Source organism: Pezoporus wallicus, unplaced genomic scaffold (assembly GCF_028554395.1).
Source record: "Pezoporus wallicus isolate ANWC-B61680 ecotype Strahan unplaced genomic scaffold, APGP_CSIRO_Pwel_v1 contig_13766, whole genome shotgun sequence".
Classification (NCBI taxonomy): domain Eukaryota; kingdom Metazoa; phylum Chordata; class Aves; order Psittaciformes; family Psittacidae; genus Pezoporus; species Pezoporus wallicus.
The window spans coordinates 1,212,636-1,236,953 of record NW_026635291.1 but is presented as its reverse complement, the minus strand read 5'-3'; the positions used below and the strand labels follow the sequence as shown (position 1 = coordinate 1,236,953).

The 24,318-nt window shown below is 45.5% G+C and overlaps 3 protein-coding genes across 6 annotated transcripts; 2 read left to right on the top strand and 1 right to left on the bottom strand.

The window, feature by feature from the left end:
* Nucleotides 1–1,852: 1,852 nt before the first annotated feature.
* Nucleotides 1,853–4,973, top strand: CUNH1orf174 (chromosome unknown C1orf174 homolog). Its single transcript, XM_057417479.1, has 4 exons — nt 1,853–1,899; nt 3,067–3,412; nt 3,930–4,412; nt 4,827–4,973. The coding sequence occupies exons 1-4, from the start codon at nt 1,853–1,855 to the stop codon at nt 4,929–4,931; spliced, it is 981 nt and encodes a 326-aa protein (XP_057273462.1). The 3' UTR covers nt 4,932–4,973.
* Nucleotides 4,974–7,605: 2,632 nt separating this feature from the next.
* Nucleotides 7,606–10,199, bottom strand: DFFB (DNA fragmentation factor subunit beta). Of its 3 annotated transcripts, XM_057418237.1 has the most exons (7): nt 10,076–10,199; nt 9,885–10,011; nt 9,618–9,806; nt 8,895–8,974; nt 8,562–8,735; nt 8,279–8,379; nt 7,606–7,837 (listed from the first exon to the last, which is right to left on the bottom strand). In XM_057418237.1, the coding sequence occupies exons 1-7, from the start codon at nt 10,187–10,189 to the stop codon at nt 7,624–7,626; spliced, it is 999 nt and encodes a 332-aa protein (XP_057274220.1). In that variant the 5' UTR covers nt 10,190–10,199; the 3' UTR covers nt 7,606–7,623. The 3 variants fall into 3 exon arrangements, with proteins under 3 accessions (XP_057274220.1, XP_057274211.1, XP_057274227.1); XM_057418228.1 differs by having other exon boundaries at nt 9,618–10,011; XM_057418244.1 differs by having other exon boundaries at nt 7,696–8,094; nt 9,618–10,011.
* Nucleotides 10,200–10,263: 64 nt separating this feature from the next.
* CEP104 (centrosomal protein 104) lies at nt 10,264–23,790 on the top strand. Of its 2 annotated transcripts, XM_057418211.1 has the most exons (22): nt 10,264–10,361; nt 10,899–11,063; nt 11,530–11,703; nt 11,996–12,134; nt 12,804–12,869; nt 13,232–13,308; nt 13,477–13,645; nt 13,844–14,002; nt 14,592–14,840; nt 15,625–15,828; nt 16,357–16,524; nt 17,173–17,346; nt 17,905–18,081; nt 18,372–18,578; nt 18,919–19,035; nt 19,226–19,262; nt 19,779–19,860; nt 20,272–20,380; nt 20,674–20,812; nt 21,061–21,128; nt 21,548–21,629; nt 22,794–23,790. In XM_057418211.1, exons 2-22 carry the CDS (start codon nt 10,951–10,953, stop codon nt 22,928–22,930), a joined length of 2,847 nt encoding a protein of 948 aa, XP_057274194.1. In that variant the 5' UTR covers nt 10,264–10,361; nt 10,899–10,950; the 3' UTR covers nt 22,931–23,790. The 2 variants fall into 2 exon arrangements, with proteins under 2 accessions (XP_057274194.1, XP_057274200.1); XM_057418217.1 differs by lacking the exon at nt 10,264–10,361 and having other exon boundaries at nt 10,914–11,063; nt 11,549–11,703.
* Nucleotides 23,791–24,318: the final 528 nt, after the last annotated feature.

The following is a 24,318-nucleotide window of genomic DNA, read 5'->3' as shown; positions in this document are numbered from 1 at the left end:
GGCAAGAATCAAGTTTCATTATGTGTCATAAATTCCTTGCTATTCCCATGTCTGTAACTCCTCAGTAATGAAAATGAAGGTCTCATTGGTGCAAAGCTGTCTAGGACAGCCACATCAGAGGGTGGCAGGCCCCCTTGAATGCTTGGTTTCCAGCTCAGCTATCAACTCATCAGAAACTGAGCCAGGAGACTTTTGGGAGCCCAAAACAGGCCCTTTGCAGCCACTACCCGAGTTGGCACAACACCGTCATTGCAGGAGAGAACAACCACTAGGAACTTGTGTCCTCGGATTATCCTGCCAGCACTGGCTGTGCCGAGGAGGGAGGATGCTGCAGCACGGTCCAGGCAGGGAGCGAGGCTCCCTGTGCCAGCCAGTAGGAAGCGGATCCTCCTCCTGCTTTCTCCCAAGTGCTGCTAATGAAGCATTCAGCCCCTTCACTAAAAATAAGGCTCCCATAGCAGGAAAAGACCAACCGGCGTTCCCGCTGGATGCCTGTTTACTTTGGTAGACCTCGCGTTCCCCAGTTAACAGCCGCTCTGTTTGCAGGCAGCGCGGGTTTTGGCTGCTGTCCCTGGCATGTTGCTGATAGTTATCCAAATGAACCGGGAGGATTGTAACAGACAGGGACACTGGTGCAAGTGACAGGCGCAGAGACAAGAGCTGGGAGAAGCTAATTTACACATCGAGTTTCACAGCCTGAACCTCCCTTCCTGCTCAATAAGCTCCTCAGCTGCCGCTTTGTACCCGCCAGCAGCTTTCATACAAATAAGGGAGCTCTCAAAATCTTCCTTTTTGCTGCCTGCTTAGACAAGAGATTCTAATAAAAACCCCTCTTAATATTGTTGAAAATAAGTCCTCTTTTATGTGGAAATGTGGGCTTAATGTAAATACTTTGTGCTGCTCTGATTCCCTTTAAGGGCTGCGTGGCTGGTAGCAGTCCCCGCGCAGCCTTTCAAGTGGCTCAGGAGGCTCAGCCTGCTGCTGGGATGTGGGCTGGTCTCGGGGGGGAGCTGCGCCCTCGCAGCCCTCTCGGCACTGTGCGACTGTTGTTTTCTCCAAGAGGGATCAGCTGGATGTGGGGAAACGCAGCAGCATCTGCAGTGAGGGAATTGGCACCGCTTTCCCCCTAAATAATGTGGTTATAGGGGAGAATGTGGTGAAGGTAGTAGAGGAAGTGTGCAAGGGAGCCCTGCCATCTTGGCTTCCCCCATGGAAGTGTCCAAGGCCACCCTGCAGCCTCAAGTGCTCGTGATCCTTCATCTCCATCACTATGTGCTGCCACACACTGTGTCCACACAGACATGATGCTGCTGTAGGGCTCAGCCACCTCTCCCTCACCACTCAAATTGATTTTACAGAGCATAAAGAATGGGAAACGTACAGTGTTGTGGAAAGTATTTATTAAGATCTTCACCATTTAATTTTCCTTGCTATTTTGAGCTCATGGAGGAAATTAAACCAACCACCAAGCCTTCCAGCTGCAGAAACACTGTTCTTCAGCCCCTTCTGGTCCTCTCCTCTTTACGAGACAGTGTAAGTTTTCAGTGCCCAATAAAAGCAATCATCTGTATTCCGTGGCTGCAAGCAACTGCACTGGCAGGGAGCGGAGCAAGTCGAGAAGCTTTCGGAGGAGAATACGAATTATCTTGGGCAGGGAACACAGCACAGAAGGACCCTTGAGCACCAGGAGATATTGCAGCGCAACCATCAGGTGTTCTCCAGCGCGGTGCGGTTGAACCGAGAGACTTTCTGCTTTTGAGCAAAAACCTCTTACTTGAGTATTCCCACGGGGCCGTTCTTGCCACTTAGCTCAGCCATTTAAATGGCTGCTCATGGGTTTTTTAAGGCCGGGATGAGTGGACAAGCCTTTGATGAGCTCAGCTGGCTTGAGGAGCACAAGTAATACCCTCCAGCCGCTGAGGCTCGTGGCTCCGCAATGAGCAGGACCATTAAAGGCTGTTATAAAGAAACAACCTCCTGCACCCTCAGCTACATAGAATTACAAAAGTCCCCCCAGCGTCCTCAAAGCATGGAATTAACAGAGGAGAGCTGTAGTTTAATGTGATGGATGGAGCCCCCGGGGCCGCTGTGTCCCTCCTCCGTCAGGGCATGTTGGGCAAGCACTGCTTCTTCTGATAAAGTGCAGATAATGACACCCTTAAATCCAGGCGTTGGGCTGCTTGAGAGCCATGGAATCAACAGGGTTGGAAAAGCCCTTTCAGCTCATCCAGTCCAACCCTTACCCCAGCACTGCCAAGGCCACCACTAACCCATGGCACTGAGGCCTCGTCTCCACGGGGTGTGAACACTTGCAGGGCCGGTGCCTGCAGCCCTGCCCTGGGCAGCCTGTTCCAATGCCTGAGCACCCTCTGGGGCAGGAATTGTTCCTCAGCTCCATCTAAACCTGCCCTGGGGCAGCTTGAGGCCGTCTCCTCTTGTCCCATCCCTTGTTCCTTGGGAGCAGAGCCCAGCCCCTCCTGGCTCCATCCTCCTCTCAGGCAGTTGTAGGGAGCCATCAGGTCCCCCCTGAGCCTTCTCTTCTCCAGCCTGAACCCCCCAGCTCCCTCAGCCGTGCCCATCACACTTGGGCTCCAGGCCTGCACCAGCTCCATTGCCCTGCTCTGGCCCCGCTCCAGCCCCTCTATGTCTATCTTGTAGTGAGGGGCCAGAACTGAACACAGGATTTGAGGTGCAGCCTCACCCGTGGGACAGGGGCACAAACACTGCACTCATCTCCTCATCCTCATCCTCATCCTCAATGAAGATGTTTCTGCCACACGGGAGTCCCTCTGCTATCGGCAGCCCTGGAAGTTAAAGAGGGATTTGAGTTACTGACATTATTTGCTCCCTGAAGGCTGTGGAGATGAACCGAGAGGCATCTCTGAATAGTAACACCCTGGCCGCACACTTTGGAGCGGGAGCAAGCCCTGCTCCAGAAGGAAGCCCTGAAACGCCCATCCCCTCTAGAGCGAGGAGGCAGAACTGCTCCGCAGCAGAAGCCCATTAGGCAGTTTGGAGGCAAACTCCTGTTCCCAATCTGCTAACGCGTATTTAACGGCGGGGCAGGGCAGGCTCCCCGCGCTGTGCTCGGGCTGTGCCCCGCTTGCGGCCAGCGGGGACCCGGCCTCCCTCCGCCTTCCCCCCCGGAGCCCGGCGGCTCCACAAGATGGCGAGCGCGGGCTCCCCCGCCCTGCCCAAGATGGCGGCGGGCGGCCAGGCGCGGAGCGGGAGCCGCACCGGGACCCCCGGCTCGGCCCTCCCGGGGCGGCGGCGGCGGGAGCGGCTGCTCGGGTACCGCGCGGAGGGGTCCCTGGAGGGCGGGAGCCCGGCGGCCGCCTCCGCTCAGCCCGCGGGGGAAGCGTCGCCTGCGGCCCGGCGCCAGCAGCGGGGGGGGCCCCAGCCGCCAGGCCAGGTAGGAGCGGGGCGGGCTGCGGGGCCGGGGGTGCGGGTAATGGTTAAGGGCCGCAAACGGAGCAGGGCCGTGAGGGAGTTACCTGGAGAATTCACGTGGTTCTTCCCTCCCCACCACTTCGTTACGCTCCTGTGACCGTATTTGTGTGCTCCAGGGCCAGCTCTGGAGTTTTTTACCGTTTAAAAGCCGGCGATGGGATGTTAGCCTAGCAATAGTCCGTCCTGCTACATTAATTGCCAGCTACAGCGTCCCCAGGAAAACATGGAAATGGTGATTAGCCACATACGGTGATGGTTTATGCTTTGAGAAGTAACTTGCTCCTGGCGGTGGACTGTGCCGTAGTGCAAGCTATCTGCTCCTCTTTCGTCCTGTTTCTCAGTGATGCAGCTGTGCATCAAGGTGCTGCTCAAGCCCTTCAGGTCCACATCCAGCCTTGCAGCTAAAGAGATAGGGTGGTTTTCTTTATTTCAGTTAAGCTTTAGGATCTTATCCCTTCTTCTACCACTGCTCTTCACAGAAAACAGCTGAGAGACGACCCTCAAAGAGGCTAAAAACCAAACACCCTGGTCTAGTAAAATCTGAGCTAGGACTTCCACGTGGAAGGGGAGCCCTTGCTGCGTTGGTGGAAACACCCCCAACAACGGATGGGGATCAGTGTTCAGAGGATCCAGGAGACCATGCTGTAATTCAGCAGCAAAAAGGTGAAAGCATTCCAGAGACTAACAGAGAGGAACAGGAAAAGGAGCATAATGCATCTCACAAGCCACGTGGGGTGAAATCAAGAGATGCTCCATCAGAAACGGACAGTGGTGAAGGTGCGCATGCTTGTGTCTGCAGCGAAGAGAGCAGCTGTGAGAGTGCACTTTCTGATGGGTCTGGCTTGGAGGACACTGCTCTCCCAACGAAGCCGATGCGACTGGACAGCAGCACCTTCTTGGATGAAGACAGCAACCAGCCGATGCCCATGGACCGGTTCTTTGGAGATATGGAGTTTTTGCAGGTGAGATGATGACCTCCTCTGTTCCATGATGAGGTGATGCTCAGCTCTGTTCCACTCAAGTCTCACAACTGCAAACTAAATTAGGCTGGACTTGTAGTTCTCTGGCATCGTATTCCTGTCCTCTAGAGAGAACTGTCTTGATCAGAGCTGGAAGTAATTGCCCAGCCAGATTAATTTCAGATGTAAAATCTTTTGTACTAAATTCTTTAGTCCAGTTCTATAAGACAGGTATTTTTACTCATGAAGACATACAGAGCTGTACTGTGGAGACAGGGTGTTATTGTCACAATGTTTTCTCACTGTGTGTTGGTGCCTGGTGTAACAGCTGCGGCAGGATGTGAACCTTTGGGGAGGCGGGAGCTCTGCCATTTGCCACAACAGACTTTCCTCACTGCTTTTATCCTTTCTTTAAAGGATCTCCCAGCAGTTGCTCTCCCAAGCACAACGATGAGCAGGCGAGAACTCCGAAAGCTCCATTTCATTGCGAAGGAAGAGGAGGAGGAAGAGGATGTTGTCTAACAGCAAAGTGTAAATAAACTAACCCCTTTCTCATTGCAACCACGTGATGCTGGTTGGCTGTTGCTAACATAAGGTGTCTGCGTTTGCCTTTTCTCAGAGAGAGAGGTGGTGGAGTTTGTTTTCCTTGAGTTGGCAGATAGAGGATTCTCCCACAGTTGTCTGGGGCTAAGATTGACTGAATTGTCAGTGATTTGGAAAGAAATTGCAAGTTAGCATTTTACCACTAATGTTTAGGAAAAAAACTGGGAAAATGGAAGCTCTCAGAGCTTGCTTATGATTTTGAGGTCCTGCCTAGGATGAACACTTGGTCTCACTCCTTTTTTCAGAAATAGCCAATTAAACCAGGTGAGAACAAGTTCCTTTTGCTATGAATTCTGTGATGTCTGCCTTTGTGGCATCCTGTTAGTAATACAGCCAGTTGACTCCCCAGAACCAAGAGGGACACCAGGCTCTGTTGTGTGTGCTGCACTGTTTGTATCTAAACCAGAACCAGTTAAACCTCCGAAATGCTGTTCTGCTGGTAAAGCATGGATTCAGTGTGAGGGCAGCGATGGTAATCTCTGGGAGTCAAGTAGTTCTTGTTGCATTTCAGTTCTCTTAATAACCACCACATAAAGCTGGCTGCCTCCCTCTTCCACCAGAGCAGCTGTGAGCACTGCCTGTGGCAACATAGGCAGTATTTTCAGTTGACTTCCCAGGGTTAGGAATAGGGATTTTGTATACAAATGCATCAGTGGTGATAAAGGAGGAATAAAACTGCTCAGTGTGAGGCTTGATCTGTAGGTGAGTGAGTACTGCCCGCTAAAGATGGGGGGCAGCCCACCATGTTCTAGCCTGCATTTGTACCCAGTAATGAGTAATTTCAGATGGTTTGAGGACTGTGAACTCCCCCAGTGTTTATGATAATACATCTTCAAAAGTGTGATTATGTGATAAGCTCCCAGATCTTTATTGTTACAGTTTCTTCTCCTTTTCTATAAAACATAGAGAAAATGTTATCAGCAGATGGTTTAAATAAATATTAATTTCTACAGCTACAGCCTGTTAAATGTTCAAAAGTTGTAAGTCAAACAAATTGTATATGCATGACATGTTAATTTATTCACATTTCCACTCCAGCTGATGCATTGTTTCTGTCAATGATATTTCTTGGCTCCTTTTCACTCTTAATTCTTTAACACAGAAAAATCTAATTTTTTAATAGCATATTCATGGTTCTCAGCACAACTCCAGCTTGAAGCAGCTCTCCCACCCTTCCTTAAATGATTTATTTGCTGCTGTCTCTTTCTAGCAAATATGGCTTTGCACACAGACATTTGGGGTTGTTTCAGCACTGTGCAAAACAGTGATTCGCAGTTTGTAGGAACTGCACCCTACAGATGACAACTGTTTTGTCATCAGGGTCTTAGCTGTGATGCCATCCCCAATGTCAAACCAGTGCAGTGAGTGATTGTATCTTGGGTATGAGTACTGTATAGTCAGTAAGGTAATATGGAAGGATTGATTAAGTGCATTGGTGTTAAAAATCCTGCATTTAAAATGCTCCTACTTAAATTTTATATTGAAATGTTTGAGGGGGCTGGGTTGTTGTTTGCAGCTTGCTAGTCTCTGTAGTAAAGCTCCTGCATTTCCAAGACATAGCAGGTCATGGCTCACCCATCAGTTACACCTCTACACTGTTCTGTGTGGACTAGCTTGGATTTACTTAGGTAGGGAAGAGGACCAACAATATGGGGGTAAAGAGGGTGAAGTTATTCACAGTCAGCAGCTAGTGCTCTACTAGCAATCTCCCTGTGCTCAGCCTTTCCATTCTGAATTGCCATGCTATGTTAGACCTCATTAACCACTCCTGCTCCTCTGCCTCCACATAACAACACAGGAAAATGGTGTCAATTTTTTAATTTGAAGAAATTCCCATCACTTACACTGACAGTCCCTATAAATTCAGTTGCTGTCAGCTGGTACTTAAAAAAAAACAAGTAAAAATTGATCCATTTGTATTTTGTTACCTGAGGTAGGAAGTGTTTTACAAAGGCAATATTCTCTGGAGCACCAGGTAAAACTGATTATGCAGTTACTTTCCTTGTGTTGCTTCAAGCTACAGAGGCAGAAACAGAAAGAGAGAAACCAGTGGGGAAGATGCTAAAGAACCAAGGTAGCAGAAGCAAAGATGTGCCATGGCCTTGCTCTTCAGCAGCAGAGTGGACATGCATGAGTGTGGGTGTTTCAGCACAGAAGAGCCAGCAGCTCTGTCACTGAACCGCCCTTTAGCGCACCTGAAATACAGTGGTTATCACCTGGAAAAGGCATGGAGCAGAATAATTATCCTGAAGTACTTTGTTTGGCTTAAAGTTCAGAGAAATGCGCATCTAGCATTAGTTTTTCGGACCTATGTTTGTCATGGCTAGAGAGGCAGTAGAGCTTAATCCCTGTCAGCCTCTGGCCTCAGTTTTATACTGACTTGCATCTGTATTTTAACAGTGTGATGGAAGGCAGGCTTGAAGTGAGAAAGCAGGAAAGCAGAATTATGCATGAGGTACCTGTATGCTTTGTGAGATGGCATCTGAATTACTTGGCAAGTCCCTTTTGGCAGGGACTCTGAAATAAGTCCTTTAGCAAACTAGAGCTGTTCAAAACCAACCAAATATTGAAGTGACTTCAACATTTTGAAGTCACTTCCAGAGATGCACTATCAAATCCTGTGGTTGTGCTTTCTTCTCCTGTAAATTTTAGTTTTGTCACAGCTGAGGTTATGATTGGTTTTCTTATGGCACGCAATATGTACAAGTTTTAAATTATCCACAGTAAACAGCAGCTGATAGAAGTATTCCCAGTTCACTTCCCTTCCATCTTGTGTTTTGACAGCTTCTGCCAGTTCTGGGACAACAGCACGTTTCTTCTCTATTCTTCAGTGCACAAAAGAGAAAACAATATTGCTGTTAAAGGCTTTTTTTCATAATAATTGAGCATCCATCTTCCTTTCAGAAGCAGGCAGAATGTGAATTCCTTCACTGTAACTAGGCTTCCCAACCCGAGGAAATATAGCACATCCTGTTTGCTTCACAACTGCACAGTGCCTGAAAACAGGTCTGAGAGTTTGCCAGAGAGGAGTCCCCACAAAGGGGGACATAGTGAGGAGGGGTATGTTCTGTACAAGAAAAATCTGAACAGAAGCAAAGCAGCTAATGAGAGACAGCATCGTCATCTGCCTTCAGGACTTTATGTCATGAGAAGCAGCTGCAGCACCCAAGCATCTTTTATCACAGTGCAGTGGGGTGAGTAAAGACTCTGGCTGTTCCTTTCCTGCCTAAGATGAAGGGTAGTTTGAATTAATATTTTGTACATACATGTGATCAAGATTCCAGGTACTGAAGATGATTCTGCTCTCCCTGTTACTGTAGGGGTTGATGGAATGCTTACATGGGCAGTCATCTCTGTCGAAGGGTCCCTATAAAACAAGAGGGTGCCCTGCTCATCATGACTGACTCAAGATAGATCACCCACATCATTGCCCTCCCAAGATCATTATCACACTGCGTGCACATCCAGCTAACTCTGTCCTTCCTCTACTGTAAGTCAGAGTGCTGCCTGCTGGAACCAAGACTCTGCTTTAGAAAGGGCTGAACTCACCTGACAAGAGAACCACCCCTCTGTGGTGCACAGGCGGGCTGCTTCCTCCTCCTCCCTTCTGTCAAAGTAGCATCCATTGTATTTCACAGATTTCAATTTATCTGCCATCATGTCAATGATCCTTTTATACTCATCTCTTGCTGTAGGATGAACATTTGAAATAAAGCTGCTAACCTAGAAAAGGGAAAACCCCCAAACCAATCATTCCTTGGTGCCTATAGCAGCCTGAAGCTCTTTTCTACAATCGCTATTTCATACTATAGAAGTCTTTTATATGTGATCACAGAATTAACTTGCATCTTGAAAATAAGCTACTTCAACAGAACCTTTTACCTCTTTCATGTAGCTCCGTATTCTGCTTTCACAACTGTATCGCATGTAGCTTGACTTGTTCTTAAAGCGAGACTCTAGACCTAAAGGGAGTTAAGTGTGTTGTAACTTAGCTACTGTTAGTGCAGGGCTTCTGCCTTCCCCCTTCCTTCCAAACTCCCTATGTGCAGATGTTTTCGTTCTATTTTTGCTTTACTGGGTCAGGACTACCCTGCTCTTAGCATTTAAAAGCCCACCCAGAGCACCAGCTGAGAGCAGTAGCTGATATTATAGTTGTTACTTGCTAAAGAGATTGTGAAAAGAAAGCAATTGTTCAGGAAGCACCACAACAACGACTTGGGAAGGGGAAGTGCAGCTTGTGAAGGGGGTTGAAAGAAAATGTAAAGAAGGTTAGCTGGTACCTGCAATTAGCAGGATGCTAATAGCAAATCGTTAACAGATTGTAAATGCACACCTGTACTAATGGGGAAAACAATGTATTCCAGATGCTCTGTTGGACAGAGCAAGAAGGAACACTGGAGTAGTTTTAGCCGTTTTTCTGATGCTAAATATGCATATCCTGTACGGAAGCCTTGAAAATGTGATCACCGCTCCCCTGACAGGGTACCAAACCGCTCCAGCCAGAATTGCTCCCACATTTTAAAGCTATGATAGAATGATTCTACTTCAAGAACAGCAGGACTGACAGAAGTGCCTACAGCAGCTCCCTGCAGTCACCGAACGCACCTTCAAACCACTTCTCATCCTCTTCCTTGTCCTCGGCCAGGATGTTCTCGCTCAGGTTGTGGATGAGATCCGCCAGCAGCCTCTGCCTCCTGGGAGCCCGCTCATCGCTGAGCAGCTTCCGAGCGGCCTCCACCACGGCCTCCCGCTGGGTGCAGAAGGCGGCGAGGAACCGCTCGATATCGCTGGCACCTGCGGTAAGGACGAAGCGGCGCGGGCTGAGCGGCCGCTCCCAGGCACTACCCCACCGCCCGGCCCCGGTGCACTCACAGCCGTGCCACGTCTCCCCCGGTCCCAGCAGCACCAGCTCGCTCTGCGGCGGCAGGGCGCGGAAGTAGCCCTCGGTCAGCTCCGTCCCGTCCTCATAGAGGCAGAGGCGGCTGCCTGGCAAGGGAAGCTGCCCCGCGGGCGGGTGAGGCCGGGCCGGACCGCTGCCCCGCGCCTCGGCCCGCGGCCCGCACCTGCAGCAGCCGGCAGCTCTTCCGGAGCAGCCCGCGCAGGCTCCCCGCCGCCACCCCGAACTTGCGCGGGGCGCAGCGCCCGCGCACCCGGAAAGCGCGGAGCGGCTCCGCCATCCCCCGGTGCTGCTCCTCCAGCCCCCGGTGCGGCTCCTCCAGCCCCCGGAGCGGCTCCCGCCGCGCAGGCGCCCCGAGCGGAGGAGACGGCTCCGGCCCGGGGCGGCCGGACGCGCATGCGCGGCGTTGGGCGCGGCGTTGCCATGAGAGCCGGCGGCGGGGCCGCGCTGAGGTAAGTGGGGCCTGCTCCGGCCTGGCCGTTTACCCCTTGCTCCTCCGGCCGGGCCCCAAGGGCCCCGAGGCTTTCTCCGCGGCCCGGTCGTTCCCCCGAGCCGGTGGAGAGCCGCCGCGGCCTGTGCTGCAGCGGCCGGGGGTAGCGGGAGGAGGAGGGAGGGGGCCGAAATTGATGCTGTGCTAGCACTGCGGTACCGGGGGTAGGGCTGGCGGTGGTCTCAGGTGTTTGTCTTTCCCGTTGCTCCTTCTCTGTGTTGCCCGTCAGCAGCCCAGGTGTGTGCGTAGCTGTGGAAAGGTGCTAAATTGACCCAGTTCTTCATTATTGCTTAATTTATAACTTCGGCTGTTACACAAGTTAGCTAACCTCTCGTTGTGTGAAGTGCAAGTAGAACGCTCAGCATGAGAACATGGTGTGGTTTATGGTGCTGATATTATAAAGAAAACTTAATTTGCCATCATCATCTGCTGACTCGACAGCCCATGGGACTTAATGCTTTCACTGCAGTGTTTCAGTGTTCTTCTCTTGCCCTTCCAGGGATTACCTTAAGCTTGAAACACTGTGGCTTTGACTGGCTCACGCCTGCAGGATGCCCCACAAGATCGGGTTTATAGTTGTTAGCTCATCAGGACACGAAGATGGCTTCAGCGCGAAGGAGCTGATGGTTCACGCACCGACAGTGAATGGATGGCGATCATCCAGGTATGTCAAGGGGCTGGGACATGCATGCACTGGGTTTAAAATAAGCGGATGATGTACTGTGTCCAGTACCACCAAAAGAAGTTACTTTAATCCCATGGAATCCTTATCTTGGAGGGGAAAAAGTGCCTTGGTTACCACCTAAAGGCATCACATTGTGTGAAAAAAAGGCTCTTTGAAAGAAGGAAAGGGAATTGTTTGTATTCTTGTCAGTTTTGGAGTTTGCAGCTGCTTTGGCTTAGTATTAAAAATCCAGTCTTCTCAGTATATCCTCTAGACATGTATGGACACCTTAACACACCCATGCGTGCAGTGAAGTGAAAAGTGTTTCTCCTCCTTGGTTTCTTTTCATGATATTTGTAATGTTGATGTAAGTGATAATGTTGGAAAGCTTTGTAATTAAATGTTACTCGAGTTGGAAGTGGAATCGTCTATAAAAGGATGATTCAGAAATTGTGTGTGTTTTCAGACTCTGTCAGTATCCACAGGAAATTGTTCTGCAGTTGGTGGAGAGATGTCGAATACGAAAGCTGCAGTTGCTTGCTCACCAGTACATGATTTCAAGCAAAATTGAGTTCTACATCAGCGAAAGCTTGCCTGAATACTTTGCTCCTTATCAGTCAGAGAGATTTCACAGACTAGGGTAAGCAAAACAGCTCTAAATGGTTTTATTACTTTAATCAAAATGTCTTCAGGAGGAAATAATGTGCAATAATATGGCTACAGTGTGCTGGAAGCAGCAGAGATTCTCTATTTGCTTAGGTGGGTAACAAAGCTGCAGATGTAGGTGTAAGAGACATGAATAGTATTGTCACTTCACAGCACATGTTTCACTTATGAGTTTTATACCTTAGCAAAGCCCTCACCTGAGGAGCAAAGATGCAGCTGTGTATTTGTACAGTTCCTCTGCTTACTTGTTACATTTTCCTTCTCAGTTATGTTCCTCTCTCGGACAATGAAAAGACTGATTTCAAAGCACGAGAGTTAAAATCTGTGTACATGGATGCAGTTGGCCAGTACTTGAAGCTGATTTTCCATAAAAATTATGTCAATAAATACAACTTATATGGTCAGGTGAGTTACAAGTCCTTACTTGGTAAACTAGATGACACTTCAGTAGTACAGAACAGGCAATGAAATCTCCTCCCTTCACTTATAGGAGCTAAAAATGTCAGTTGGATTTATATTTGGTTTGTTTTAACCAGAAAATACAAATAAGAGGTTCTAAGTGACTTGGGATCATGACCAAGTGCATGCAACTTATCCAGAACAAACAAATCAAGTGCCCATTCCATTATTGCCTTTTGTCCTGGGTTGTAGAGAGCACCTGAAGCTCTGCTCTGGGGACAAAGGGCTTCCTCTGAGAATGGCTCTGTGGTCCTTACAAAGGCACTCTTAGTCTATAGGATCTGAGGTGATGTTAAGTGAAGGTATTATACAGCCACCCTGATACAGAAACAGCAAATACCTACCTCAGTTCTACAGTGAGTCTCTTTCCTTTCATCCCAGACCAGGAAAGGGAGCAACGATGGCTGTGCAATGTGGTCTGGAGACTTGGTAATAAATTTTTAATGGAGCATGAAGTACATTTGGCAGTTAGTGCTGTTCTTTGCTTCCATATCACTCTGGAGACCACCAGCTCTACTTTTTGTCTTTTTGTTCCACTTTTTTTGTTTCAATTTTCATAAGATATGGAAAAAGTAATGACCTTATGCATTTACATTTGCTTTAAATCTATCCCAGGTCGCCCTAGTAGCTATAAACATTATTGGAGATCCAGCAGACTACAGTAATGACAGCACTAACAGTGTAAGTGCAAAGCAGCCCTGTCTTTTTACTGTTACTACATGTGTTCAGTTACAGGGTTCCTGGGGTAATGGAGTGCATCTTTCTTCTGTTGGTTTTGTGCTGTAGCAGAGCTGCCATGTGTTAATTATTTATTTTCTTTAATGTTTTAATGATGTTCTCAAGAATGGAGCCTGATATGTGGGTAGAAAAAATACAGTCATTTGGAACATTTGCACTTCCAGCCTCTCAGGATACCCCAAAATACATAACAAGGGTTATAATTTACATTGCTTATGTCAATTGTGGGAAGTCAGAATCTCTGGCCTGAATATGCACTTGGTGTTGAATGCACACTAAGATATTTCTTCTTTCCCCTTGCAAAGCCTTCCAGGGAGAAGCTGATAGATCAGTACTTAGGAATTAAATCAGATGATCCTGCCTTAGATGGAACTTACCTCGGGTAAGGATGTTCTTCTGTGTATACCCTGGCAAAACGTCTGCTTGGAATAAAGTAGTTCTCAGTCCCTCTGTTTTGTTAGTTCCCTGCTAGTGGAAAGAGAATACAAACACTCAGCCTGGCTTATTCTGGATGAACTGAAAGCTTAGTTTATTCCTTTTATATCTTCAGGAAATGCGACTCCATTTCACCTCTGGATGATCTGGCTTTTGACATGTATCAGGATCCAGAAGTCGCTCAGATAATACGTAGACTGGATGAGAAGAAGCGGGAAGCTGTCCATCACGAGCGCTATGATTATGCCAAGAAACTCAAACAAGCTATTGCAGACCTGCAGAAGGTATTGTGGAAAAGCTCTTTGTCTCTTAAGCCAAACAGTATTCCAGCAGCCTATTGGAGACCCTTGTGTTCATGTGGAATCATAACGGTTTCCAGTATGTTTTCAAAGAGTAATTCTAAGAACAGATAGTTTAGTTGAATAACTTTAATATAGGTACAGTAATGTGATTCCAAACTAGCCTGCTATGCTGTCTGCTAGGTAGGGGAAAGACTTGGGAGGTACGAGGTGGAGAAGCGCTGTGCTGTGGAGAAAGAGGATTATGATCTTGCTAAAAAGAAGAAACAGCAAATGGAAGCATATCGCCTGAAGGTGTATCAGCAGCTGGAGCTCCATGACCTTCTGGATGAAGAGCTGATGGTGGGTACTGCTGTTCCTAATTCAGGAGGCTAGTGTAAAGAGAAGTGGCCGAGCAGCCTAATAGATTCAAAGAATAAGAGTTGGTACACTGGTATTTTATGACAATTAGGTGAGGATTTTAAGCTTTCTATGTGGATTTCCCTAACCAAAGACTTGCATTTTACGAACATGATTAACTCTCCATAAACTACATTACATTGGACTGTTGAGGTCTCAAGCAAATGACATAAGAATCCTGAATGTTTTGCAGAATTAGAGGACTACCTGATGCAGATGAGTAAGAAACTCTCTTACATTTTGAAGGGGTGTAACAGGTCAAAGCTGACCAGACAGAATTACTGTGATAAGATACATATAGTTTTATATTGTTCTTGGAACAGGAAGCTTTATCATCTCCTGCCACTCATCCACTCAGAATTATTTCCTGATTCACAAAGCTGCATCCAGTGGAAATGATTACCCATCTCTGAGTGGGGTCTGACAGTTATCTGAAAGCACGAGAATCTTGGTGACTGTCAGAGCTGGGGCTGTGCCAATCCTGATTTTAGGACATTGTCAGCCTTGCTTTACAAAATCTTCCTTTTCTCAGGTTCGAAAACCATCTGAATTGCCTTTGGAGCCTATGACTTACGCTGACAATCTTCAGCTCACCAAACCTGCAACTTCACCTCGTTGTGAGCACACAGAGCCCCCTAAAGGGGAGTCGTGGAGAGCAGAACCTCTGCTGGAAGAGAGGTCAGCAGATCCCGCTTCTGCTGAGCCTGTTGTTCTCCATCAGTCCCCTCCTCCTCCTGAGACTCATCCCACAACCTCTAGGGAAGCGTTTCCCAAAGAAAATGTGAGTAGTGAACCTCTGTTACTGCAGAAGTCTGTCAGAGCAAGTGGTTGTGCATTCAGCCTTTAAAACAAGGGCTTTGTGGTTATTCGCATGGCTTATACATTACCGGAGATTGAGGCAAAAAGGGATTGATTTTATCTGATTTACAAACAGATGACTGGAAGCTAATAGACACTAAATGACTATTCAGGGCTTGTGTGTCCAATACAGTGGAAGCTGAATTCTGCTTGCTCCATTAGTGGCTTAATAAATCTCCGTCTGAGAGATCAGGTCAGGTGAATCTACAGTTGCAAGGGAATTTGTTGGAATGTGGTTATGGAATAAGAGTCTTGGTGTCATGTCTAAGGAGAGGAAGAAAATCACAGTGTCTGGTTAGCTTAATCTTTAGGTTTTGCTGCTCCTGCTTTTGGCAAAGCTAAGGAAGACTTGTGTTGTCTCTAGTAGCAGCAATATTTGCTCTTACCAGGATATTGACTTAGTTAACAAATAAAGCTTTATGACTTGCTGGCTTTCTATCAGCAGGTGATTTCTTCTATATGTGCACGCACTTCCACAAAAGACATTTTGTGTGTTATTGTACTCTGTAGATGAGAAATAAGTTTCATACACAGGCACTGATTCCATTTCTTCATGATGTTTTTATGGGAACTACAACACCTGGATGTAATTGTAAAGCAATACTGCCTTAATGGGGGAAAAATGCATTGAAATCAAGGCAATTTGTGATGAAACAACTTCACATCTAAGTCATTTCTAGAACAGCAACTTTTATCTTCTCTGTTAGGTTCAGTTTTTACCATATGATGAGACACCTCTTCCAGCCATCCGGAAACAATCTGATGGAGCCATCGCGTACTTTGAGCCGGGGATGGCTGAAGAGTATATTGATGATACTCCAAGAAGTGGCATTACTGGGGAGCCAGAAGCATTAAGTGAGAAGGCACTGAGGGAGGCCAGCCCCACTGTTGAAGTGTTTGGAGAAGCTTTGGTAAAGAACACCAAAATGAGCCCATAGATTACTGTGATCTGTGTGGAGTTGATTTGATACGCACTCTGTCAGCAAACACCTACTGATGTTCACTTGTTCAGAGCTGTTACTTAAAAATATGAGGTTAAAAGTTGACCTTGGACATACGGGTTCGTGTTTGCAGTGTTTGTATGGTGCTGTAGCTTTTATGATTGATTACATGATGAGCTATTAAGCAGATAGTATGTGGTAGACTGCTTTTGGGTATGGACCCTATCAGAATACCCATAACTTGCCACTGTCTATTGTAGGGAGAGAAGCCATCGCTGTGCAGGAAACGGATCCTTGAGCCTGACCTGTTAATCCATTTCCCTCATAGTTTCTCAAATATCTGAGCTTTTAATAAAAGCCAGATTCCTGCTGGAAACACGTGGGGACTTCATGCTGAAGTTCATGTGTTCTTTTGAGGCAGTTTCTGTATATTAATGTTGAGTAAATATTGAAATATCAGCACTGACATTTTAAGAGATTAACTTGTTCTGTGCTCAGGTTTCAGGAGCATTTTCCAAAACCTGGTCATATCGAGAAGATGCATTGCTTGCTGTGTATAAGGAGCTGATGGAAGTGTCAGTGACCACTCCAAAGGAGGACTTAAAGAACATGCTGAGAGCTGCCATCTTCCTTGTGAGGAGAGCCATCAAAGACATAGTGCCTTCGGTACGTTGTGATATATTGGGTAAGAAATACTCCAGTGCAGATCTAGCAGCCAAAATTGTAGAACCATGTGGTTAAGATGCTTTGAACAAATAGTTTGTAAAACTACTGTTGAGTAAGTTTAAACTAAAACCAACAAGCAAACAAGCCTATCCAACCCCCCCAAACAAGTGGAATGTCAGTTTTTAGTTGGGCCCAAGGACTGGGCAATGTCTGTCATTCAGCAGCGCAGAAAATACTGCCCTGGGCTGGGTAATGAGCTTGAGGAACTATTGCTGCTACAATAAATGTGTAGTGTGGTTGATCCTGTTTGTTTTTATCAAGTTGAAATAGAGAAATGAAGTAACCTCTAGTTTCCAACCTGAGAGATGGCAGTCAGCCTAAGGAGCCTTAGGCTTCAAATAAAAGAACAAGAAGAAGAGAAAAAACTCAAGAGCTGTGTTTCTCTTTATAAGAAGCCTTTCACCTAAGCCCTAGCAAGATGTTTTCTGGGAGAGAGGTATCTGAAGTAGCTTCTATTAGGGTTGTCACTGTAATTCTAGACTCCTGTTGCTGCTGTTCTTTAGTACAGAGAAGAGTCTACAATACTGTCTGAACACAGGGATCTGTGTGCTATTTTTGGTCATTGTTTTCTTGTTCTTTTTAACTTAGGTTTTTCAAGCATCCCTGAAACTTCTAAAAATGATCATTACCCAATATATACCGAAACATAAACTGGGAAAGCTGGAGACTTCTCATTGTGTGGAAAAAACGCTGCCAAATTTGCTTTCTAGAACAGGAGACTCTTCATCCCGTCTTCGCCTTGTGGCTTCTAACTTCATTCAGGTAAGTGTTTTGCTTCAAATTATGGTCTGAGTTGCATTAAGAATTTCACAGGGCTCAAAGGTAGGTAGGTAACATCTAACCAGGCTTGACTTTGAGACCAGAGTTTGCTGCTGCGAAGGATGATGTTGAATATGGAAGGCAAAGTGGTAAAACCAACTTGCAGTGTGTTTTCCAGCTGTTTATGTCCAGCAATATCAGGATTTTGTATCCTCTGTAACACTTCTTGTCTACCTTCTCATATAGCTCAGGGTAAGATCAGCTCTTGAAACGTTTCTCACAGTCCAGTTCTATAACTCACCTGAGCATGTCGAAGACTTTATTGATTTCTCCCTGATGCCGAAAGTGAAACCAAACTTCAGGATAATCTTCTCTTTAAAACCTTTGCAAGCAGCTTCTCGCTGCTAAAGTAACAAATAAGCAGCTACTTCTTATGGAAGACTTATTTTATTTTACTTAACTTATTACAAGTAACCTAGAATATACCTCTATTTTGCAAAGGCAGTTAACTTCCCTTGTTCAGGATTCCGACATGCACACTGCCTCTCTGCATGTTTCTAGGAAATGGCACTGTGCAGTGAAGTCAGACCTCTTCAGATTGTTCCAGTTCATTTGGTTCAACCATTAAAACCCAACTCTGCAACACATCTGGCGATGAGTCAAGTGGAATTAGTGCAATGCCTCTTGAAAGACATGGGAACTGAAAACTCCGGGTTTACCATCAGCAGTGTCATGAAGGTAGGAGCCTGAGCTTACAGCACAGGAAGCATTTTCTGTTGCTGTCTTATTGGGGCTGCCCATTTTGGAGTGTTTGGTGGATTACTGAAGAGAATTTGAGCCTCTTGGAGGTGACAACACACAATCCTGTGAGGAAGCAAGATGCCAATATGGGGAAAAAGAATCACTGTGTCAGAAAGTGTTTGTAAAAACCTGTTTGCCTGAAGATTTCTGCCACTGCAGTGAAATAATAGATTAATAAAGAAGTCCTTAAAAAATGTGGGGAAATAGAGCCTTATTATTATGTTCAGTTTGCAACAGGAGCTTTGGAACACCGAGTTTATGAAGTCCGTGATATGGCGTTGCAGATTATCTTTGACATGTACAGGAAGCACAGGACTGCTGTACTGGAATATCTGCCTCCAGATGATGCAACCATTCGTAAGACTGTTCTCTATAAAACACTCTTTGATGGATTCACCAAAATAGATGGCAAACTTTCTGAAGCTGAAATCAGGGTACGTAATCAGATTGCAGACCCACACAGCTATTTTAAACATTGCATCCAACTGAGCAAAATATTGATTTCACAGCTCTATTAGGCACTGGAGGACACAGTAGCAGAGCATCATAAGGTGTGCTGTTAATACATTGTAGTACACACTATAGTAGTAGTGCTATCTTTCAGGTAGGACAGAGGAATCTGGGGGGAAGGAGGTGTTGCTGTAGCAACATTTAACCGTGCTGGATATTTCTTGTTGCATTGACCATTTGTTCCACATTGATGTGTTTTGCAGTCTCTTCTATATGAGAGATGGTTCAAAATCTTTTTGTAACTGAAAGACTGTTTCTTGACAGGCACAGAGAAAGGAAGCAAGAGAAGAAGCAGAGAAACAGAAGAAGAAAGAAATGAAAGTTCTGCAAGGTCAGCTGGCAGCTCTGATGGAGATGCAAGCAGAAGTTCAAGCTGGAAAGGTGAGGGTGGTTTGGTTTTGCCTCAGTACCTGAGAGATTTGCTGTAGGACCAGAAGCACAAACGTTGTAATGCATTGGCTCTGCTTCTAAGCTTTTAATGACAGAGAAAAATCAGAATATAATGTGTTCTTCCTGGCAAGTATCACAGTCATTAAGTACATTTCTGACTTAGATTTTTTTTGTTCAATAGGAGAAAGACTCTGACTTGCAGAAGCTAAAGGCTCAAGGTAGGTAGTTTTAAACACTGTTAAGAAATGTGCAAATGTTTCAAATAGTGTTAAGAAATGTGGACATACTTCATGATGTCTCTGAAACTCTGCAGGTGCTTAATAGATTATTGAATTATCTTATTTAAAAACATGCCAGAGTGCTTCAGATTGGCCGAGGCTCAACCTGCCATAGAGGAAACCAGTTCACGGGAGAAAAATTGCCACCAGCTAGCCAGTTAATTTCTAATAACAATTAATATGGCTTGAAACCACTTTAGATTTCTCCCCAGCCTGAGGGAGATCATCTACTACATGTAAAAATCATCACTGAAATATTTTACTGTTGTAAATGACTGAAGCAGTAGTTTCCCAGTTGCCTACAGGTATATTGGCTTTTGGTGCTTGTTACCACGATGGTGATGGTGTGCTTCTGCTCAGTGTTTTTGCTGGGAAGATGCAGAGAAACAGTATTTCTAGGCATGCATGACAGTGAATTACAATATGATTTTGGTTTTAATAGTTCTCTTTTTACAGGTTATCAAGTAATGGAAAGCCCACAGCCTGCAACAGTGGAGATTCCAGACAATCGTTCCTCTGTTGCAAATTACTTGGATAAGTAAGTTAGATGAGCAGCTTCCAATCACCTTATTAGCTTGCAGGTTATACCAAGTGCTTAATGTTTTTCCAATGGATCAAAGATGTATTGTAGCTGTCATGTGTACTGTAGGATATAAGGGCTCAGAGGAAGCATTAGAAAACTCTGGAGCCATGACAGCCAGTCTCAGTGAGCTGTTCTCAGTGCTTCTGGGGAATTACATCTTTCTATGTGAGCAAATGCTTCACAGTTGTAGTTACCATAAATTATGTGATAGTATCTGTACATGCCCTAATGCATTATAAGCACTGTGTAAAGAAAATGAGGTGTACCAAGATAGTAGCTGTTACTCAGAATAGCTTCTAACAGAAGCAGCAGTATTCCTCCATTTCACTCTGTGATGTTACTGATGCATGTATTTTTTTTCCCTAGCTTATGTATTTTTTGTGGTGAAAGGGATGAATCCTTCACAGAGGAAGGCTTGGATCTCCATTACTGGAAACACTGCCGTATGTTAACCAGATGTGAGCACTGCAAACAGGTTAGGCATAAACTGTCTGGAGCTACTACAAGACATTAACTGTTGTTATTCTGTTTTTAAGGTGCTATAAGATAATATTTAATGCTAAGGTAGACAAATGCTGAACACAAGTGTGATCTTGGGTAGCACTTTTTGGACAGAGCAGTATTATAAATGGACTAAAATTTCATTTTCCCTGTGCCATTTTGGAAAGTGTGATTTAACTTCCAAAAATCATATAAGCAGAGTTTTAAATACTCCTCTTTTACTCAGCACAGCACAAGGCTCACTGGGTGCCTCTTGCTCCATTGCAGGTAGTGGAAATAGCCAGCCTGACAGAGCACTTGTTGACTGACTGTGATAAAAAGGACAATTTTGGGAAATGCCAACGGTGTGGTGAAGCCCTTCCAAAAGATGAGTTGCCCAAGCATATTAAGAGCAAGACTTGCAATTGTGAGTAGCTTCAAACAGGAGGATTGAACTTCAAACGTCAAGCCCAAAGGATTAAGCCCCAACGTTCCTTTTGATCTTGTTTTGGTGTAGATGATTAAACACGGGACTTTGAGAGCAGTTAATGATAAAAGGGATGGAGCTGGTTTAGCCATGGAGTAGTTTTACAGTCTTTGTTGTGCAGCTTCTTCTCTTGTATTTGAACTTAGCCTGCCTTTGCAATTCTTGCACTATTTTTCTCATCATTTCAGTTGCCAAGCCAGAACATGAGGCAAACCATTGCCCATTGTGCCATGACAACTTTCCTCCAGGAGAGGAGGTAAGATGCCTTCCAGACTGCTCTGATGTTATGGCACTGGGACTGAATTCATGTCCTCTTCTAACACTGCCTTATATCAATGACTTCAGAACTTGCCTTGGAAGAACTTCCTCCATGCTGTTCCCTGTTACTGCCTAATGCTGGGAAATCTCTGGCACATCCAAAGTGTGCTTTCAGCAGCTGAAAATATCTGTTGGTATCATATCAAGATTTGGATATCTTAATTTCTATTTCACTTAGTCATAAGGTGCCTAAGATGCTTTTATGAGTGAGCAGATTCAAATGCTGTCACAAAAAGGTCTGTTCATAACCCTGTTTTTCCTCATGGTTTCAACATCTATGTGCATACATAGTGACTACCTAAGAGCTTGGCTGATTTTGCTGGTGTTGTAGTATCACTTCTTTTTGATTGACTTCAGGGCTGGAAATCTCATTTGATGGGCTGTAAAATGAATCAGCGGAGGCTATCCATCTTAAATAAAACTCTTCTGGTGCAGCCTGGTAAGATACTGTTTTATGATAATAATGGTTATGCTTTTTACTGTGTTCCTTTTACTTAAGAGGAGTGTTTCATCCTCGAGAGCAGACTCTTGCTACTTGTTCAACTCAGTTTTTTACATAACCTAACCTAACTACAGCATACTCGGGGGGCAAACTCTCAAAATCATTTCATAACAATCCTGTTTCAAACCAAGGCATTAACTCAGTTGGTTGGAGAGCTGGTGTATTTGATCAGTTTGGGGCTTTTTCTGCATGACAGTACAACTGTGAATAGAACAATCGGTGTGATAGGAAACAGTTAACATTCTGGCAAGCTCCTGAACGCTGACACAGAGAACTGAGAGCCCGATTTAGCTTGTAATGTCCAATCAGAGGATGCTAATCTAATCCTAATTACGAGATGAATTGAATAGTTAGTGCTGTGTACTGCTTTTCCTTTGCCATTCAGACCCAGGAGGTAGGCAGAATCTATGATTGTGCAGCTTCTTTACCAACAGAGAGAAATTGATGCTGATGTCAGGTGGCTTTTTTTAACACTCATCTCTATTTATGAAGCAAAATCCTTTTCTTTCCTGGACGCAGAAGTTAAACATGCTATTTTCCCTGCCTGCAGCACCAAAACTCTCTTGGTCAGTAACATCCAGAGCCTTTCCTCCTTCAGACTTTTCTCAGAGCTCTTTAGTCCCCTGTGTGTTCAGGTCATTGCTGGAGTTAACCTCTGTGTCTGGTATTTGCTTTGCTCATACCTGCATTTTACAGCTACTCCAGCATCCTGGACAGAATCTTGTCAGCTCTGCTAAGTGAATGTGGTTAAACTCAACAGTGTCCAGTGTCAGACTGGACATACAGTCATGTCTGTCCATCTGTTTTCTATTTGCCTGTGAGAATGCTAGTTAGTTTGCTGCTGCTTAGAATTTGGAAACACAGAAGGAACTTAAATCCTGCCTGGATACAGCTAAAGCTCCAGAGCAATTTCCTAGAGATGGGAAAGGAATGCTGACCGTCTAGTCTTGTGAGACTCACCTCAGACCAGATGCCCACCAACTTTTAGTTGCCAGTATCAGTCATTCAGACTTCATAGTTCTTGAGAATCAAAATGGTAGATAAAATTCAAGGCTGGGACCAGATGTCCTTGCAATAACGACCTGTATTTTCTCTTCACAGGCAAAATGGGTGGCCAGTGTTTAAGGAAACCAGGTCCTCCAGGAGCAAAAGCTCGATCACCCTCTATAGGAAGCAAGATCCCAATCCCAAGAGGGAGCCCAAATAAAATCAGTGGCAAAACATACACAAAGCGATGACAGGACAAGTATTTTTTCCTTTGGCCTATAGTAGGTATTTAAAAGGTGTGGGAAATTCATTTCATCTTATTTGTTTGACTCCACGGGCCTGTTGAGCAGCGCTTGCCAGTCTGATAACCACAGCACTGTGTCAGCTGCCTGTGCAGCACAGTGGCTTTCTCCTAGAAATGCTTACACTGGAAATACACGGATATTTTGGGATGGATCCGGCCTCCCACATTCCCTGATGGCACAAAGCAGGCCAGGCATTGATCTCCAGTTACTCATAGTAAACTGTCTCCCTGATGAGAGTGGTGGTAACACACTTCGCTCTTGTTTCTAACACCAGTGTCTGTAATTTGATGAGTTCAAGCATATTGTTAATGTCAAGAATTAGCACCAAAGGAAAAAGCCAAAGGGCTGGTTGGATATTGCCATATGACCTGCCACCACATGAACACGAAGTGGCTGATCTCTGTGGCTGCTTGCTGCACACCAAGTGCCTTAGGCCTCTTGACCACAGGGTTAAGCTCAACCCTAAGCATGCCCTTAGGTTCATGAGAGTGGCCCCACAGAGCTACTGTAGCAATCAAAGTCATTCTTTATAACCTCCCAGCTCATTCCAAAATACACCCCAAGAAATGGCCCCTCAAAGAAAAGAAAACCTTAGTGGGGCCCTGGAAACCCTGACTTAACCATTTAGACCTTTTTTCCTGCTTTAGCGTGCTCGCTCGCTTCTAAATCCAAAATTATATCCAGATAATTCTAAATGCTGAGTTTCTCCAGTTAGATCTTGATTAAAATGAGCATCTGTAGGATACAGCATGTGACCATTTAACAGCTTTGCAGAGAACAAATTCTGCTCAGGCACAGTGTGTGGAGCTTTGCCTTAACGCAACCGTCCCGATTTTAACCTGTAACACTTAGGCCAGAGCTTTCCAGGGCAGAATTCAGTGGTGGTCTGTGTCACCACAGGTACAAAGATGGGTGAGGATGGTGACAGACCTTTTGGGGTTGGGGTTTTTGCTACCATGGAGTGAATTTTGTATGTTCTGCACTGATTTTGTTATTACAGTTTCTAGTTTGTGTGCAGCCTCTCTGCAAGAGAAGGGATGTCACAGGCAGATCAGTGTGCTTGTACTTTGGAAACCTTTCTATAGTTTAACTCTTCCAAATTACATATATCAATAAATATAGATATACATGAGGATATATATTAACATATGCGTGGGTTTATTTCTTCTTTAGTGACACAAGTTCTTATTTGAAAACCTGATTACTTATGCAGGCAAAACGTGTTGATCTTGCTTGGGGATCAGCACTTGTGATGGGCTGTGAGCTGTGCCCCGAGCACCCTCCCTTTTGGACATCAAATTGAGCTTTCCTGGTGTAGGTCACTGGAAAAGCCC